The 15955-nt window shown below is 37.3% G+C and overlaps 1 protein-coding gene across 1 annotated transcript in view; it reads right to left on the reverse strand.

The window, feature by feature from the left end:
* DNAH14 (dynein axonemal heavy chain 14) overlaps positions 1–15955 on the reverse strand; it is a 340072-nt gene that overhangs the window by 140112 nt on the left and 184005 nt on the right. The window contains 4 exon segments of the mRNA XM_020982026.2: positions 1976–2116; positions 7573–7701; positions 11786–11979; positions 15086–15111. Coding sequence (XP_020837685.1) covers positions 1976–2116; positions 7573–7701; positions 11786–11979; positions 15086–15111 — 490 coding nt within the window.

A 15955-nucleotide genomic window follows, 5' to 3' on the forward strand; every position in this document is an offset into this window, starting at 1 on the left:
CAGATAATCAGGATTATTTCTATGGTTTGTCCAAGCCTCAGGGGGTAGGTCGGTGTTGGTGATGATTTAATGTTCAGGCTTCCTATTCCATCTTTTCCCAAGCTACCACTTGAGTAATGTTTCCAAGACTTTGTTAGTAGAAGGGAAGAAAATGTCAGAGGACATTGATTAATGACAGTTGAGTATCAGCCAGGGGATTGGTATGGCCTACTGCTCTGCCCTCTGACTTCCTTGCAATGATGTGAAGTTATAAAATTAATATGAAATCTTAGGATTTTCCTTGTAACTTAATGACTAACTTGAATTCCTAACAGCTTCCTTGTCTGATGGATTGTCAGGTAGGTAGCACAGTACCAGGCTTCCCCTGGAAGTTTAAATTGGATTGGGAAGAACTCTTCAGGGTCTGGGGATAGAGGTCAGGTGTATTCTATAGCCAGTTCTACATAGTTTCAACAGTGTGTGTGAGATGTCCCTCTGACCCAGTGGTTCCCTAGCATATGCACCAATGGGCAACATAAGGTGATTCAACTAGTTCTTCAATCTTAATTAATACTTAGGTTCTCTTTCTTATAAATGAAGTGTTTCTAAAGCTATCTATAGTGATATGAAGAAATGCTCAAAATTGTGATTGATTAAAGAAATGCAAATTAAAACAATTCTGAGGCACCACCTCACACCTATCAGATTGGCTAATATGACAAAAAAGGAAAATGATAAATTTTGGAGGGGATGTGGGAAAACTGGGACAGCAATGCATTATTGGTAGAGTTGTGAGCTGATCCAACCATTCTGGAGAGCAATTTGGAACTATTCCCAAAGGGCAACCAAACTGTGCATACCCAGTAATACCAAGTTTATATCCCAAAGTTTATATCCCAAAGAAATTTTTTTAAAAAAGAGAAAAGAGCCTACTTTTACAAAAATATTTGTAGCAGCTCTTTTTTTTGGGGGGTAGCTAAGAATTGGAAATTGAGGGGATGCTAATCAATTGGGGGAATGGCTGAATAAGTTGTGGTATATGATTGTAATGGAATATTATTGTGCTATAAGAAATGCAAGCTGGAAAGACTTAACTTGAACTGATGCAAAATGAAGTGAGCAGAACAAGGAGAACACTATACACGGTAATAGCAATACTGTATCATGAAGAGTTGTGAGTGACTTAGCTATTCTTAGCAATATAAGGATACAAGACAATCCCAAAGGACTCATGATAAAAAATGTTATATGTCTCCAGAGAAAGAACTGATGTTGTTTGGATACTGATTGAAGCATACTATTTTTCATTTTCTTTCTTTTCTTTTCTTTTTGTTCAAGTCTTCTTGTACAAAATGACTAATATGGAAATGTTTACATGATTGCTCATGTATAACTATATCAGATTGCTATCCCTCCTCTGTCCCTCTTAGGAAGGGGAAGTAAGGGAAGAGGGAGGAGAGGAAAGGAGGGATAGAATTTAGAACTCAAAATGTAAAAAAAAGTTAAAAATTATTTTTTTACAAGTAATTGGGGAAAAATAACATATTTTTAAAAAAATAAATGAAGTGTTTCCAAATGTTAAGGGGAGGTCAGAATAATAACACAGGCAACATACAGGAGGAAATTAAATAATAACAATAATGACACATATTCATGGGACTTTTAAAGTTTACAAAGCCCTTTCCTCAAGATAATCTGCAATAGTCAGTGCAAGAATTATTATCCCTTTTTTTTTTTTTTAGAAAACTGAGGTTCAGAAAAGGTTAAATGACTTATTCAAGGTCATATAGCTAATTAGCTGGGATCTGAACTTAAGTTTTCTGACTACAAATTCAACATAAATTCAAAACTTTACATTCCAACTATAGTGCTTCTCAGTAATCTCTGATGGTATTTTTCTTTAAATGTTAGTAGTATTAAACTTTATATCCCTTCCCCCTCCCCTATCTTCTTAGTCTATGGAAACCTCCTACTTTCTACTAACTTCATTTATTACCTGAAGAATAGTGAATAATGCATATTGTGGAGGATGAGGCATTACCAGTATAAAAAAATGTTTGAGGAGACGTGGACTGATATCACTTTTCCCACCAAGTGGAATGCCACAAGCTGCAACCACAGAGATATCTTGAATATTCTGTGAGAAACAGAAAGATTTAACCAATAATACTACAGTCAGTGAACTAACTCTGAGCTTACAAGATGGAGTAGATCTAAGAACCAAAGGCTCACCTGATCCTGGGAAGAGATCGCTACTTTGACACTGGTGCACTGTGGATATGATTATGGGCATATTGGGAATCTCAGCAATTTTCCTTTAACACATTATTTGGGGAAATGTTTGTTATGAGATTGATTCTCTCTCTGCCAGTCTGATACATCTTTTTAATGGACTTATCAGGGTATGAGAGCTTTATAACAACGTCCTAATCTTAAGACTAGGCAGCTAATTTCAGTCAGTGAAAATCTATTAAAGCATATTAAGTGCTAGATTCTGAGGACACAAATATAGATATACAATAGACCTCGCCTACTTTCTGAGTGCTTACAGTAAAATAGCAGGAAAGGACAAATAACTTTATTATAAGTTAAAGTGAAATAAAGGCAACAGAGGTGCCCAGGTGCTATGAGAAATCTGAGGAGTGAAGAGACGGTTTTCATTCAGGAATGAGGATAAGGAAAAAGGCGTTGTCAAGGAAGGCTTCATGGAGGACTTGACAAATTTCTTTTACTTTCTTAACTGAACTGCTACAATATTACACTAGACTTTTCTGTGGAGAAAAGAAATAGGTAACTAATGGGAATGAACTTCCTCATTCACTTGGCCATTATATTTCTTTGTGCGCATAAGCTAATCATTCTACTAGTATTACTGATTATATTAATTTTAATTATCAGTGATAAATTACCATTCTGATGCAAATAAATCTTTAATAAATATGAGTGGCAAGAGTCACTCTTTCTAGTGCTCTATAATAAAATGCAGTCCACTTGGGCCCACCATGTGCCTTTTGGTAGCCTAAAACTTTAATTCTTCCAAGACTGAAGCATTCCATTACTTGCAGCCACATAGCCTCATTGGATATTGAAAAAAATAGGCCTTTCTTTCAAAAAGTTTGATACAGTTTTCAATTTAACTCACTCTTGCCCTGTTTAATTCAGTTTGTGTCTATTCTACAGGGGAAATCAGCTTCTGACACAGGAAACTCTTAAGAATAATACAATTTTGAAGACACAAAGAAATAATTCTGATAAGAAAGAAAAGGTCAAATTTTCTAAAGATTTTTAAATGATAATATGGATGCACAGGGAGTCCTTTGGCCAATTTAGATTTAAAAAATGCATTCTGAGAATGTGGGAGCAAAGGCAAGTAACAGGATGAATATAAAAGTGAGAGAGAATGATGTCAGGAGTGCTCACACTCAGAATTAGCTGGGGCTGGTAAGGAAAGCTGATAATAAATTTTTTTTTTTAAAAGCCATTTTGGGCAAAAGAGGAGGTTCAAAAAAACAAAAGGAAGGCTGAGCTGCTCAGCTGTCATGCATCTCCGCCAAGGAACAGGAGTTTTAAATGAGAAAGCATAGATCAAAAATGACCAATAGGGAATTTATACTTAAGATACATAAGGAAGTGGTAATATGAATATCTTCCCGACCACAATGAGTTCAAGTCATCTGGCACAGATGAATTATTTCTTCTGGTTTTGAAAAACCACAGCAACAACAAACAACAAGGACAGCAACAACAATAGATGAGTGTGATTGCTGAGCAAACCGCAGTCATTGCTTTTTGAAGATTGTGAGAATGGGAAAGGAAGATTGTAGAAGAATAATAGGGGAAGGGGGAAAGGAATAAGCATTTATACATGCCTACTGTGTGCCAGGCACTATGCTAAGAGCTTTATCTCATTGGATACTCCCAACAACCCTATGAGGTAGGTGATGTTATTACTCCCCATTTTCTAGTTAAGTTAATTGAGGCAAACAAAGGTTGGGACTTGTCCAGAGGCACACAGCTAGTAAAAGGTGTGAGGCTGGATTTAAATTCAGGTCTTTCTGACTCCAGGCCTTGTGATCTATCCTAGCTGCCTCTTACAGGATCCTTAATAGGACCAAAGACTTAGAATAGACCTTAGAAATAATCTGGTCTAATTCTCTCATTTACAGATCAGAAAATTGAAGCTCAAAATGTTAAATGACTTGCCCAAGGTCACACAGGAAGTTGCTGGACTGGGATTTTAACATGCAGGTCCTCTGCCTTTCAGTCCAGTGTTCTTTCCATTACACTAGGCTGGCTGCTTTTGTATGTAACCAAATTCTAGACATATTATTAAAGGCTAGAATATATGAATAAAGGGTTGGTCTTAGAGTTAGGAAGACCTGGTTCAAATCTAGCCTCTAACACAAATAATAGCTGGGTAGCCATGGATAATCACTTAACATCTCAGTACTCAGGCATCTATCTAAAACTTTAAGTTACAAATGAGTTGTTGAATTTTATAGAGGGCGAATGTTCACGGGGAATTTCCCAAAACTTATGAAATCACTGGTCTGGATGAAAAAAAATCAAAGGTATGATTAATGAACATTTAGAAAGGAGAATGAATAGTGATCCCAACATGGCTTCACTGAACTAACCTAATTTGTCTTTTTTTTTTTGACACATATTAAACTGGTAGATCAGAGAAATATGGCAAATCCAGTTTATTTAGACTTAGCAAAGAATTTGACAGTTTTTTATGCTATTATTGTTGAAAATATGGAGAGATGTGGATTAGATGATAGAAGGATTCATCACTGGTTAAACAGATGTACCAAACAATAGTCCTTAATGGTTCAATGTCAGTTTGGAAGGAGATCTCCAGTGGAGTGACTCAGGGATCTTTGCTTGGTTTTGTACTGTTTAACACTTTTCTCTTAATGACTTGGAAAAAAGGCACAGATGAAAGCCTTAACAAACATGCAGATGACACAAAGCGTGGAGGAATATCTAACACATTGGATGACAGAGTCAAGTCCCTAAAGATACCAACAGGCTAAAACACTGGGCCAAATCTAATCTAGTAAGATCCAATACGGTAAAATTTAATAGGGATAAGCTAAAGCCTTATACTTAAAAAAGAAAATCAGAAGTACAGATGGTATGGGCAGACAAGAATTCATTTGAGAGAGTGTGAGGGGTTTTAGTGTACTATATGGTTGAGCCAACAGTGATACACAATTAAAAAGGCTAATGAAGCCTTGGATTATGTTATATGACAGCCTTGGGTTTAAGACTAAATATACGATAATCTGGCTATGCCATCTGGTTAGACTTTACCTGGATACTGTTCTAAACACTTGTTAAGTATAGTGTAATGGAGATTCTTTTTGTAGATGGCTTCTGAAGGCCCTTCCAACTCTCAAATTCTGTGATTCAAATTCTGTGTGCTACATTTTGATAAACTGGATAGGTGGAGAGCATCCAAAGGGGAGACATCAATATGGCGAAGGGCCTCAAGTTCATATATGAAGATCTCCTGGAGGAACTGAGGATGATTCATAGGGAAAAGAAAAGACTTCAGAAGGGCTTAATAACTGTCATCCAGTATTCAAAAAACTGGTAGGTGGAAGAGTAAGAACAAGTTGTAAAGAGATAGATTGAAGCTTGATACAAGTAAAAGTTCCTGACAATTAGAGCTGTCTAAAAGTAGAATGGGTCACCTTGTGAGATAGTACGCTGACCATCACTGGCTGTCTTCAAAGATTGGATGTCAACTCATCAGGTATGCTGTAGACATCCCTTCTCACTCTGGGAGAGTGTGATTCTTAAGTGACTGATGGATCTATAACCATTGGCTTCCTTCCAGGCTCTTAGGATATAGTAAGTTCCCTTTTAAAGTGTTGTCATTTGGTGCTTGACATTTCTAATGCTTTGCATTTTTTTGGTGAAGAATAAAATAAATGATATATAGACGTGAAACTCCTCAGTCATCCACAAGTTTTTGGTCTCTTTCATTTTTTGATCCTCAATCTTATTTCCCAACATAGACTTGCCCGGGGTCACACAGTCAGTATGTGTCAGCAGTAGGGCTTGAGGCCAGGTCTTCTTGATGTAAAAACAATGCTCTAGCCATTGTGCCGTGCTGCCCCAGTAATAAGTAAACTGGGCTCATAATTAGCATAAGTAAAGAGACCACTGTGAAAATTATTGCTATCCCCCCTGTGTGTGGCCTTACACTGAAGTATCACATATCAAGGTAAGCATTGACTTAGATTGGAGGACATTATTAAGTTCTTGACTGATCGTTTCCATTTTTCTTTATTTTGGGCCTTTTGAATTGTCATGTAATGCTAAATGCCAGTATCACTATACGTTAGTAATTATGCTCAGCATAAGAGCCATCTTCTACCCAAAACCTTTCCTGATCGCCCCCGGCTACAAGTGCTCTTCATTCCATCTTAACTTGTGCTCATTTGGGGCAGATTTTGTGGATATTTATTAGTATACATGTCATCTCGCTCCATTTTAATATGAGCTCTTTGATATCAGGAACTGTTAAGTATTTCCAGGGCTCAGCATAGAGCCTGGCATGTAGAAAGAATTTAATAATGTTTGTTGTGGGGCAGCTAGGTGGTGCAGTAGATAGAGCACCAGCCCTGAAGTCATGGGGACCTGAGTTCAAATGTAGCTTTAGACCAAACACATGACACTTACTAGCTGTGTGACCCTGGGCAAGTCACTTAATCCCAATTGCCTAACAATTTTTAAAAAAAGTCAGAAAAAATTAAATAAATGTTTGTTGACTGATACTTTGTATTTTAGTTCCTTAAAGAAAACAAGGTGGTATAATTCATCAAACTGCTGCTTGCATGGGAGCCTGTGACAAGGACTTGGGGAAGGGACTACGTTTGATAAGTAAGAATTCTGAAATTTAACACAGAGGGCTTTGAAATGAAATAGCTTTTGCCAAAATTAAATTCAGATTCATATGAAACTGAGAATACAAGGGGTATTTGAATTTTATTTTTTCCAAATAATTATGATCTGTTTAAAGATAATAAAAGTAATTGCACAGAGAAATGTCTATTTGGAAAGTGTTTTCATTTTGCAATATGGACTACTGAAAATTCTAGATCAATGGATTTGAAAAGTAGCAAATATATTGATTTAAAAAATCTATCGTCCCACCTTTTTGTCAGGCATTCCACAATATGATAAATGATGCATTGGACAAAAATTACCAGTAGTTGATTTCGAGAGTAAAATAACCAGTGTTATAGGGGAGGGGTGAGTATTCATTCAGTTTTAACTTAAATTCCAATTTGTTCCAACCTATGTTGATTCAGTCTGGTTATTTGATTTCAGATCCTGGAATAACAGATTTGCTTAATTTGCAAAATTAATTAGCATGGCCAATCTCCAATCTTCTGATTTTGCTAAAGACAACAGTTCTATTACCATTCTTATACCACACTATACACATGTAACATCTGGGTATTTATACAGCTGAGTTATCTAAAATCCTTACTTTACTAAAAACAGTTACAAATATTTAACTCGTGGTTAAACAATAATATTTTATGGTAGATAAAAGTAAAAAATGATTTATACCTTCCATGCAAGTTGTTCGGTATTATAAAACCCTTCTAAATCTAATAATTGTCTGATCAATTCCAGGGGTGGTTGTGCCCCATACTCCTCTGGCACTGGTGAATTCAGGTCATCAATAAATACTGTCACCTTTGGGGGAAGAAGTAAACAGATTTAGTAGTCATTATATGCTTACTTTAAATTATTCCTTTAAATTATTAAGTAATTATGACAGCTAAACATACCATAATTACAAATAAAATTTTATGTTAGTTCATTGAAAATAAAACTAATTAGCTTAAATCTTTTGTACTTTCCTATAGAGAGAAGATGGCAGCTGGGTCCAGTAGTTCTGAGAGAAACTATTGTTTTTCTATAATACTAATAACCAATTTTAAAATTAGATTAAGGTTTTTTTGGATGAGATTGCCTAGGGTGGGCAACCTGTGACCTTGAGGCCACATGTGGCCCTCTAGGTTTTCAAGTGCAGCCCTTTAACTGAATCCAAACTTCACAGAACAAATCCCCTTAATAAAAGGCTTTGTTCTGTAAAACTTGGACTCAGTCAAAAGGCCACACCCAAGGACCTAGAAGGTCATGTGTGGCCTTGAGGTCACATGTTCTCCATCCCTGATCTTCAGGAGGACTTTACCCGACCAGAAGACCAAACTTTTGTTTAGAGTATAAATAGAATCTAATCTAGGAGCATTCCAGCCCTAAAGCAGTAAGCCTACGGTCTTTTACCCCTCCATTTTAGGTTAGGGTGCCCCAGCTCATGAAGGAGAAAACCAACCCCGGGGGGTCTGGGTGGAGATGGATTACTTTGTCCAGATTGCTGAGGTGGCTGAGTCTTGTTATTAAGCCATATTCTTAATAGAAGCAACTAAAGACTTTTAAAGTCTACCTCCTCATTAATATGCCTACCCCACTTCATTGACTATTCACCAGTCAGGGTTGATTTTCACTTCTCAGGGGCATTCCTTTTCTAAAAATATTTAAGGCATTTAGCTTCTCTGTTAGGTACCTTTGGTTCCAGAGAAACCACGGACCATCAGTTTATTAATTATCAGCTAGCCTAATTAATAAATTGATTATTAATTAACCCAGAAACTCTTTCTCTCAGGTTTTTCATTTGTCTCAGGGCAGTGGTATCAAACTCAAATAGAAACAGATTTCAGTGGGTTGAATATTGACTTAGAAAAATACAAATTAATATTACCTGTGTTTTATTGCATTTTAATTTATTTTGTTAAACATTTCCCAATTAAATTTTAATGTGTATCTGGGCCATACTCAGTAGTGTGGGGGCCTTATTGAGCTGCAAGGTGTGGTTGTCAATGTTGGACTTGGCGTCAGGAAGACCTGATTTCATACTCTTTCTTAGAAGTGTGACCCTCGGCAAGCCACTTATCCTGAGCCTCAGTTTCTTCATTTGTAAAATGAAAATAATAATAGCACCTACTTCACAGGGTTATCATGAAGATCAAATATACGTGAAGAGTTTTGCAAAGCTTAAAGCACTATATGTTGGCTGTTACTATTATTATTAAAATACAGCAGATAAAAGTTGGAATTTTATAAATACTGAATGATAGAAAGCAATCTTTGAAATAGAATCTCAATTTTTTTTTTTTTGCTTTTTGGTGATGCAATTGGGGTTAAGTGACTTGCCCAGGGTCACACAGCTAGTATCAAGTGTCTGAGTCAATTTGAACTCAAGCCTTCCTGACTCCAAGGCTAGAGCTCTATCCATTGCGCCACCTACCTGACCCTATCTCCATTCATCTTTTATTTAGATAGTATGATTAATGGGTCTAAGGACAGACAGCTTGAGAAAGTCTGTATTATGGATATGGACCACCTAACTAGAAAGCCATTAACTAGGAATTTTGACACCCAGTGGGAGGAAAATCAAATTGTGCCTTAAAACATTTCTGTCGTTCTTCATGTGAAAAATAATACAAAAAGCTTAAAAAAAGAACTGGACCTGTGATTTCAATGGGATAGGGAACTCCCAGGTGAGCACATTTCTCTACCAATTCAGATCCACACTTGTTTTTCAACTTAAAGTAGAAAGTTGCCACGGTGTAGGGAAGAGAGAGCTGGAGTTACAGATAGGAAGACCTGAATTCAAGTCCTGCCTGTGATCATAGGTATGCATAGATTACGGGTTATAAGTTCTGGTACAACCAGTCCACACTCTATATACACTAACACATAATTGTGTATGTGTGATATATACGCAGAGCTCTGTGACCCTGAACAAATAACAGCCTTTCACGGCCCCAGGCAACTCTGTAAAATCAAGACGAAGTCAGTTGAGAAGGAAGGAGAATTGTTACACTGTTAGCTCACAGAGCAGTGTTATTCTTACCTTAGCTCCTTATTTTAACTAATTATTTTTGCTGTGTCAGTGCTAAACTCAGTTGCTTTTCAATTGAAAAAATCATGTCAAATTTTCGCACTCAAAATTTTGTTGTCTTGAAAGAAATCTCTATTGCTCTGTCCTAGTCATGGCTCTCTTTAGACGTCTAACTGTAACAAAGCATTATTATTTATTCAACAAGAAGTTATTGAGTACTTACTGTGTGTGAAGGACTACGGCTAGTAACTTGTGCCCCAGCTACACAAGAGACATCTAGAACCTTCAATTCAGTTGCAAATGATGGTGGTATTGAATACTGGGACTTGATGTCATAAACTCTTCTCCAATTCTGTAAAAACTGGCTTTCCTTTCAACTCTGGCTCCAGAAATGGTAGTTGGTCTTTGCTGTATAATGAATTTGGTAGCCACTGGCTTCAGGTAACACACGGAGGGGTCTCACATCCCCATGGGGAGATTCAGTCACCATGTGTATAAAATACCTCTGGCTCCAAGCACATTAAGTATTTTTGCAAGTGATTGGGGCCGACACACTTTGAGCTGCCCTGACACATCAGTTGACATTTTTAGCACCATCTGCTAAGAAAGCAGGAGTTTGTCAATTTATAGCAAGCCTATTTTTTGAGATTTCGATCAAGATCCAGGCATCACCAGTCTCTTTACTTCTTACTACTAGACTGATTTACAAGAGGACTAAGGTGTTGGAAAAAAAAAAAGCATTAGCAGACACAATCCTGACACCTACCTTTAATTTTACAGCCTTCCCTTCTATCATATACTCTCACTCCAAATTCTTAGTCCACTCATTAGATATGGAGATTCTTAATAATAATAATAATATTAGCAGCTAGCATTTATATAGAAGTCTAAGATTTGCAAAGTGCCTTTATAAGTATTATCTCATTTGAGGGGCAGCTAGATAGCGTAGTGGATAGAGTGCTGGAAGATTCATTTTCCTGAATTCAAATCCAGCCTTCGATATTTATTAGCGGTGTGACCCTGGGAAAGCCACTGAATTCTGTTTGCCTCAGTTTCCTCATCTGTCAAATGAGCTGGAGAAGGAAATGGTAAACCTTTCCCAAGAAAACCCCAACTGGGGTTATGAGAGAGTAAGACAAAACTGAAGAACAAATGAACAACAAAAAAATCTTCTTTGATTCTCATAACAACCCTGGGAGGGAGGTGCTATTATTATTATCCTTATTGAACAGATAAGGACTCTGTGCCAAATAGAAGTTAAGTGACTTAACCAAGATCACACAGCTAGTAAGTAAGGTCAGATTTGAACTCAGATCTTCCTGACTCATCTTCCTGACTCCAGGCTTAATGTTCTGTGCACTGTGCAACCTTTCATTACTCTTTCTACATGTTTTTTCACCTTTCACTTTTTATCAAATGAATTTTCTGATGTTCTGAGTTCAGAATCACATGAAATGCTTTTTTTTATCAATTTTTTAAAAAATTTACTAACATTTTTATTCTTAAGAGCAACTAAGTGGCACAGTGGATAGAATACCAGGCTTGGAGTCAGGAGGAGCTGACTTTAGGTCTGAACCTGAGTTCAAGTTTGGCCTCAAACACTTACAAGCTATGGGACCTGGGCTAATCACTCTTCCTCTGTTTGCGTGAGTTTCTTCATCTATAAAATGGGGATAATAATGGCACTGACATCCCAGGGTTGTTATGAGGATTAAATGAAATAACTGTCAAGTGCTTAGCACAGTGCTTGACACATAGTAAGTGTTCTATAAATGTTAACTTATTATTAATAAAAAAGATCCCAGTAGCTCTAGTCCTTAAATAGCATTGATATGATAATCAAATGGAGGATGGGGGAGAGGGAATTCTCACCCAGCTGTGTTTGGGAGCTCCGTGAACATCTTTACTTTTTCGTATTAATTTCTTAAGAATCAACTCCTGAGTTTTGCCAGCGGTTGTATTGGCGCTAAATTTTATTGTGGACACAATAATGGTTTTTGCCAGTGTAGTTTGAGTTTCTTCACTTTCTTCCTTTTCAGACCAATGACAGTTTTGTCCAAAGGAAGCTAGACACAAATAAACATTGAAATTCTGAGGAAATATCTTTGCTCTTCAGACAAAAGCAGATTAAGTGCCTACTAAACCAAACACTGTGTTAGATAAATAATGCACAGTCACGGCAGTCACTGAGCTTATTATAATAGCCGGGGAAATAAGATGTAGACAAAAAATTCTGATAGAAAATACGTACATGATAAGTGCTTAAGAGAGGCCCAAACAAATTCTTACATGGGGTTTAAGGAAGGAAAAAATTATGGCGGAAGATAAAATTTGAACTTGATCTTGAAGATTATAAGATTTCAGTAGGTAAGAGATGGGAGTGGGTGGAAAGACAAAGCCAGCATCTGGAATGAACAAAGGCATATAATGGGGAATTGACAAGTTTGTCTGGAGGACAAAGTGGGAGAAGCAGAGAGATATAAGATTGGAAAAATGGTGCCGAGGAATGTGTCAGATTTGGTTGTTCCTGTGTGTTAGAGCAGAAGTTTGTACTTGGTTCTGTCGGCAATAGGGAGCCACCAAAGGTTTTGAGGAGAGGAGTGACATAATCTGGCAGTCAAGTGAAGGATGGAATGACCAGAGGCAGGGAAATCCACTAGGAGACAGTTGCAATAGTTCAAGGTGAGAGAATAAGGACTTAGACAAGCATGGCAGCAATGGAAAGGATGGAACATATTGGAGAAAAATTATGTGAAAGTAGAAGTGGTAGGATCTGACATCTGCTGGATATAGGGAAGGTGAAAGAGAGAAGAGAGTCAAAAATTTCTGATAGAGCTCAACTATGAGTGTCTAGATTAGGGAAAAGGATCAGATTTATGCTTTTCTTGTTGTTCAGTCATTTTTCAGGCCCTAGCCCTCCCTAGCATGGCTTGAGGCAGATTAAAATGCAATTGGGAAATGTTTAACAAAATAAATAAAAATACAATAAAACACAAGTAATGTTAATATGTGTTTTCCTAAGTCAATATGTAGCCTTTAGGAATCTTTATGTATGGTTTAGTGGCTGCCAAGTCTACATGAGCTTGACACCACTGGTCTAGACCATGGAAGAGGAATCAGGATTGGAGGTATACTAATTACTAATAATAATATTAATTAATTACTACTCTTTGTGACTCCATTTGGGGTTTTCTTGGCAAAGACACTGGAGTGGTTTGCCATTTCCTTCTCTAGCTCATTTAACAGATGAAGAAACTGAGGTAAACAGAGTTAAGTGACTTGCCCAGGGTCACATAGCTAGTAAGTCTCTGAGGCCAGATTTGAACTCAGGAAGATGAGTTTTTCTGACTCCAGGCCCAGCACTCTATCCACTATACCACCTAGCTGCCAAGTGATTTTCTTAGTATAGGAAATTTTTCTATCAATTCAAGTCCACACCTTCTCTGAAATTTATCATGAAGACTGACTAGTCCAGGATAATATAAACATATGTGTCAGAGGTGGGATTTGAACCCAGATCTTTCTAGCTCAAAGGTCAATTTTCTATTTTGCCATGCTGCCTCTCAGACAGAGTGATTAAATGAATAATTTTAAGGTTGGCAGAAATAGGGGCAGCTAGGTGGCACAGTGGATAGAGCACAGGCCCTGAAGTCAGGAGGACCTGAGTTCAAATCTGGCCTCAGACCAAACACTTGACACTTACTAGCTGTGGGATCCTGGGCAAGTCACTTAACCCCAGTTGCCTAAAAAAAATTAAAAATTAAAAAAAAAATTAAGATTGGCAGAAATAAAGAAATCAATTGGAAGAGCAGGGTTTTTGTTATTGCTGTTACTTTTTGAAAGATGATGCTTGTTTCTGGACATTGAATTGGAGATGCTAGTGGGACATTCAGATAGAAATATACAGGAGGCCATTGGAAACTATGGTCTAGACCAGAGGTACCAAATATGCTAGATGAGGCTCACTCTCATCCATGTAGTCCCCAGGGGTGGGGAATCTGTGGCCTCGAGGCCACATGTGGCCCTTTAGGTCCTCAAGTGCGGCCCTTTGACTGAATCCAAACTTCACAGAATGGAGAAGTATGAGGGTATCTTTTAAGCATTATACTAATGTATCCAAATCTGCCTCTATGTATATATGTAATAGAGATACAATGTATATTCTATATACATTGAAATATGTTGAATAAATTCAATATACATCCTATAACATACGTACATATCTATCTATAACTCTGTATCTATCTAGCTATCTAATCTATATATAATAAGATAGCTTGGTGACAAAGTGGATAGACTGCCAGGCTTGAAGTCAGGAAGATCTGAATTTGAATCTACCCTCAGACACTTACCAGCTATGTGTCCTTGGGCAAGTCAATTAACCTTAGTTTGACTCAATTTCTTTTTCTATAAAATGAAGATATTAATAGCATCTACCTCCCAGGGTTGTTACAAGGATAAAATAATATTTGTAAAGTGCTTTATTAGCACAGTGCCTGGCACACAGTAAACACTATAGAAATGTTTGCTCTTAAGGCAAACAAACAGTTCTGCTCTCAAGGAGCTCCTAGTCTAATGGTGGAGTCAACATATAAACAACTATGTAATAACAAGATACATACAGGATAAATTGGGGGTGATTTCAGAGGGAAGGCACCACGGTTAAGAAGTATTTGGTAAGGTTTCTTGTAGATGGTAGAATTTTAGCTGGGATTTGAAGGAAGATAGGGAAGCCAGGTGGTAGAGGTGAGAGATGAGAGAGAAGCGAAGTGAAACAAAGCCACACAGTAGCCATGTACAAAAATGTACGTATTTATGCAATTCAAGACCACCAACTGGCAGGATACTGATGACATTGTTCAGCATAGGTCCTCTGGAGACATATTTAGTCACTGCACTGATCAGAGTTCCTAAGTCTTTCAAAGCTGTTTTTTCCTTACGTTGTTGCTGTCCTTGAATTAGTCATTCTCCTGATTCTGCCCACTTCCCTCTGCACCAGTTCATTCAACCTAGGATTCTTTGCAATCATCCCTTTCATCATTTCTTATGTTGCAAACAAGCAAGGGGAATGAGTTCAAAGTGTTGTTAAAATATTGGCAGAACTCTGAACTGGTCCAGCTATTCTCCAAAGCAAATTGGAACTATGCTCAAAAGCTATTAAACTGAACAAACCCTCCGTTCCATTGATAATGTTGCTGCTAAAGAGATAAGAGAAAAAGGGTTTTTTGTAAAAATAGCAGCTCTTTTTGTGGTGGCAAAGAATTGGAAACTTAGGGGATGTCCATCAATTGGGTGATGGCCGAACAAGTTATGATATATGAATGTGATGGAATAGTATTGTGCTGTAAGAAATGATGACAGGGACAATTTTAGAGAAACTTTAGAAGACTTGTATGAACTGATACAGGGCAGGTAGGTGGCCCATTGGATAGATTGCTGGGTCTGAAGTCAGGAAGACTCATCTTCCCGAGTTCGGATCTGACCTAAAACTCTTACTACCTGTGTGAACCTGGGCAAGTCACTTAATCTTGCTTGCCTCAGTTTCCTTATCTGTAAAATGAACTGGAGAAGGAAAAGGCAAACCACTCCTGTAATCTTTGCCAAGAAAACCCCAAATGGGGTCACAGAGTTGGACATGACTGAACAATGAAGAAGTGATAAAAAGTGAGCAGAATCAAAAGAACAATTTGCATAATAACAACATTGTAAATACTTAGGAATATTAACAATATTAAAAAGACTTAGGAATTGTGATCAACACAATGAGCAGCCACAGTTCCAGAGGACTCAGGATGAAATAAGCTCTCCACATATATATGTATGTGTGTATGTATATATACCCCCACATACATGTTAACAATGTTGATTAATCATAATTTATAATCCTAACTATCCTAACTATATTTGTCATTGTATTCCCTTACTGGTAAATGATTTGCACCTTAGTAGGATGGGAAGTGACTGCTACTGTTTATGTCATTGTGTTTACCTCAGTTTCCACACATACTAGATCTCTAGATGTTGTCTTAAAGTTGTTGCAAT

This window comes from Phascolarctos cinereus, unplaced genomic scaffold (assembly GCF_003287225.1).
Source record: "Phascolarctos cinereus isolate Bilbo 61053 unplaced genomic scaffold, phaCin_HiC Scaffold_5;HRSCAF=322, whole genome shotgun sequence".
NCBI classification, from domain to species: Eukaryota; Metazoa; Chordata; class Mammalia; order Diprotodontia; family Phascolarctidae; genus Phascolarctos; species Phascolarctos cinereus.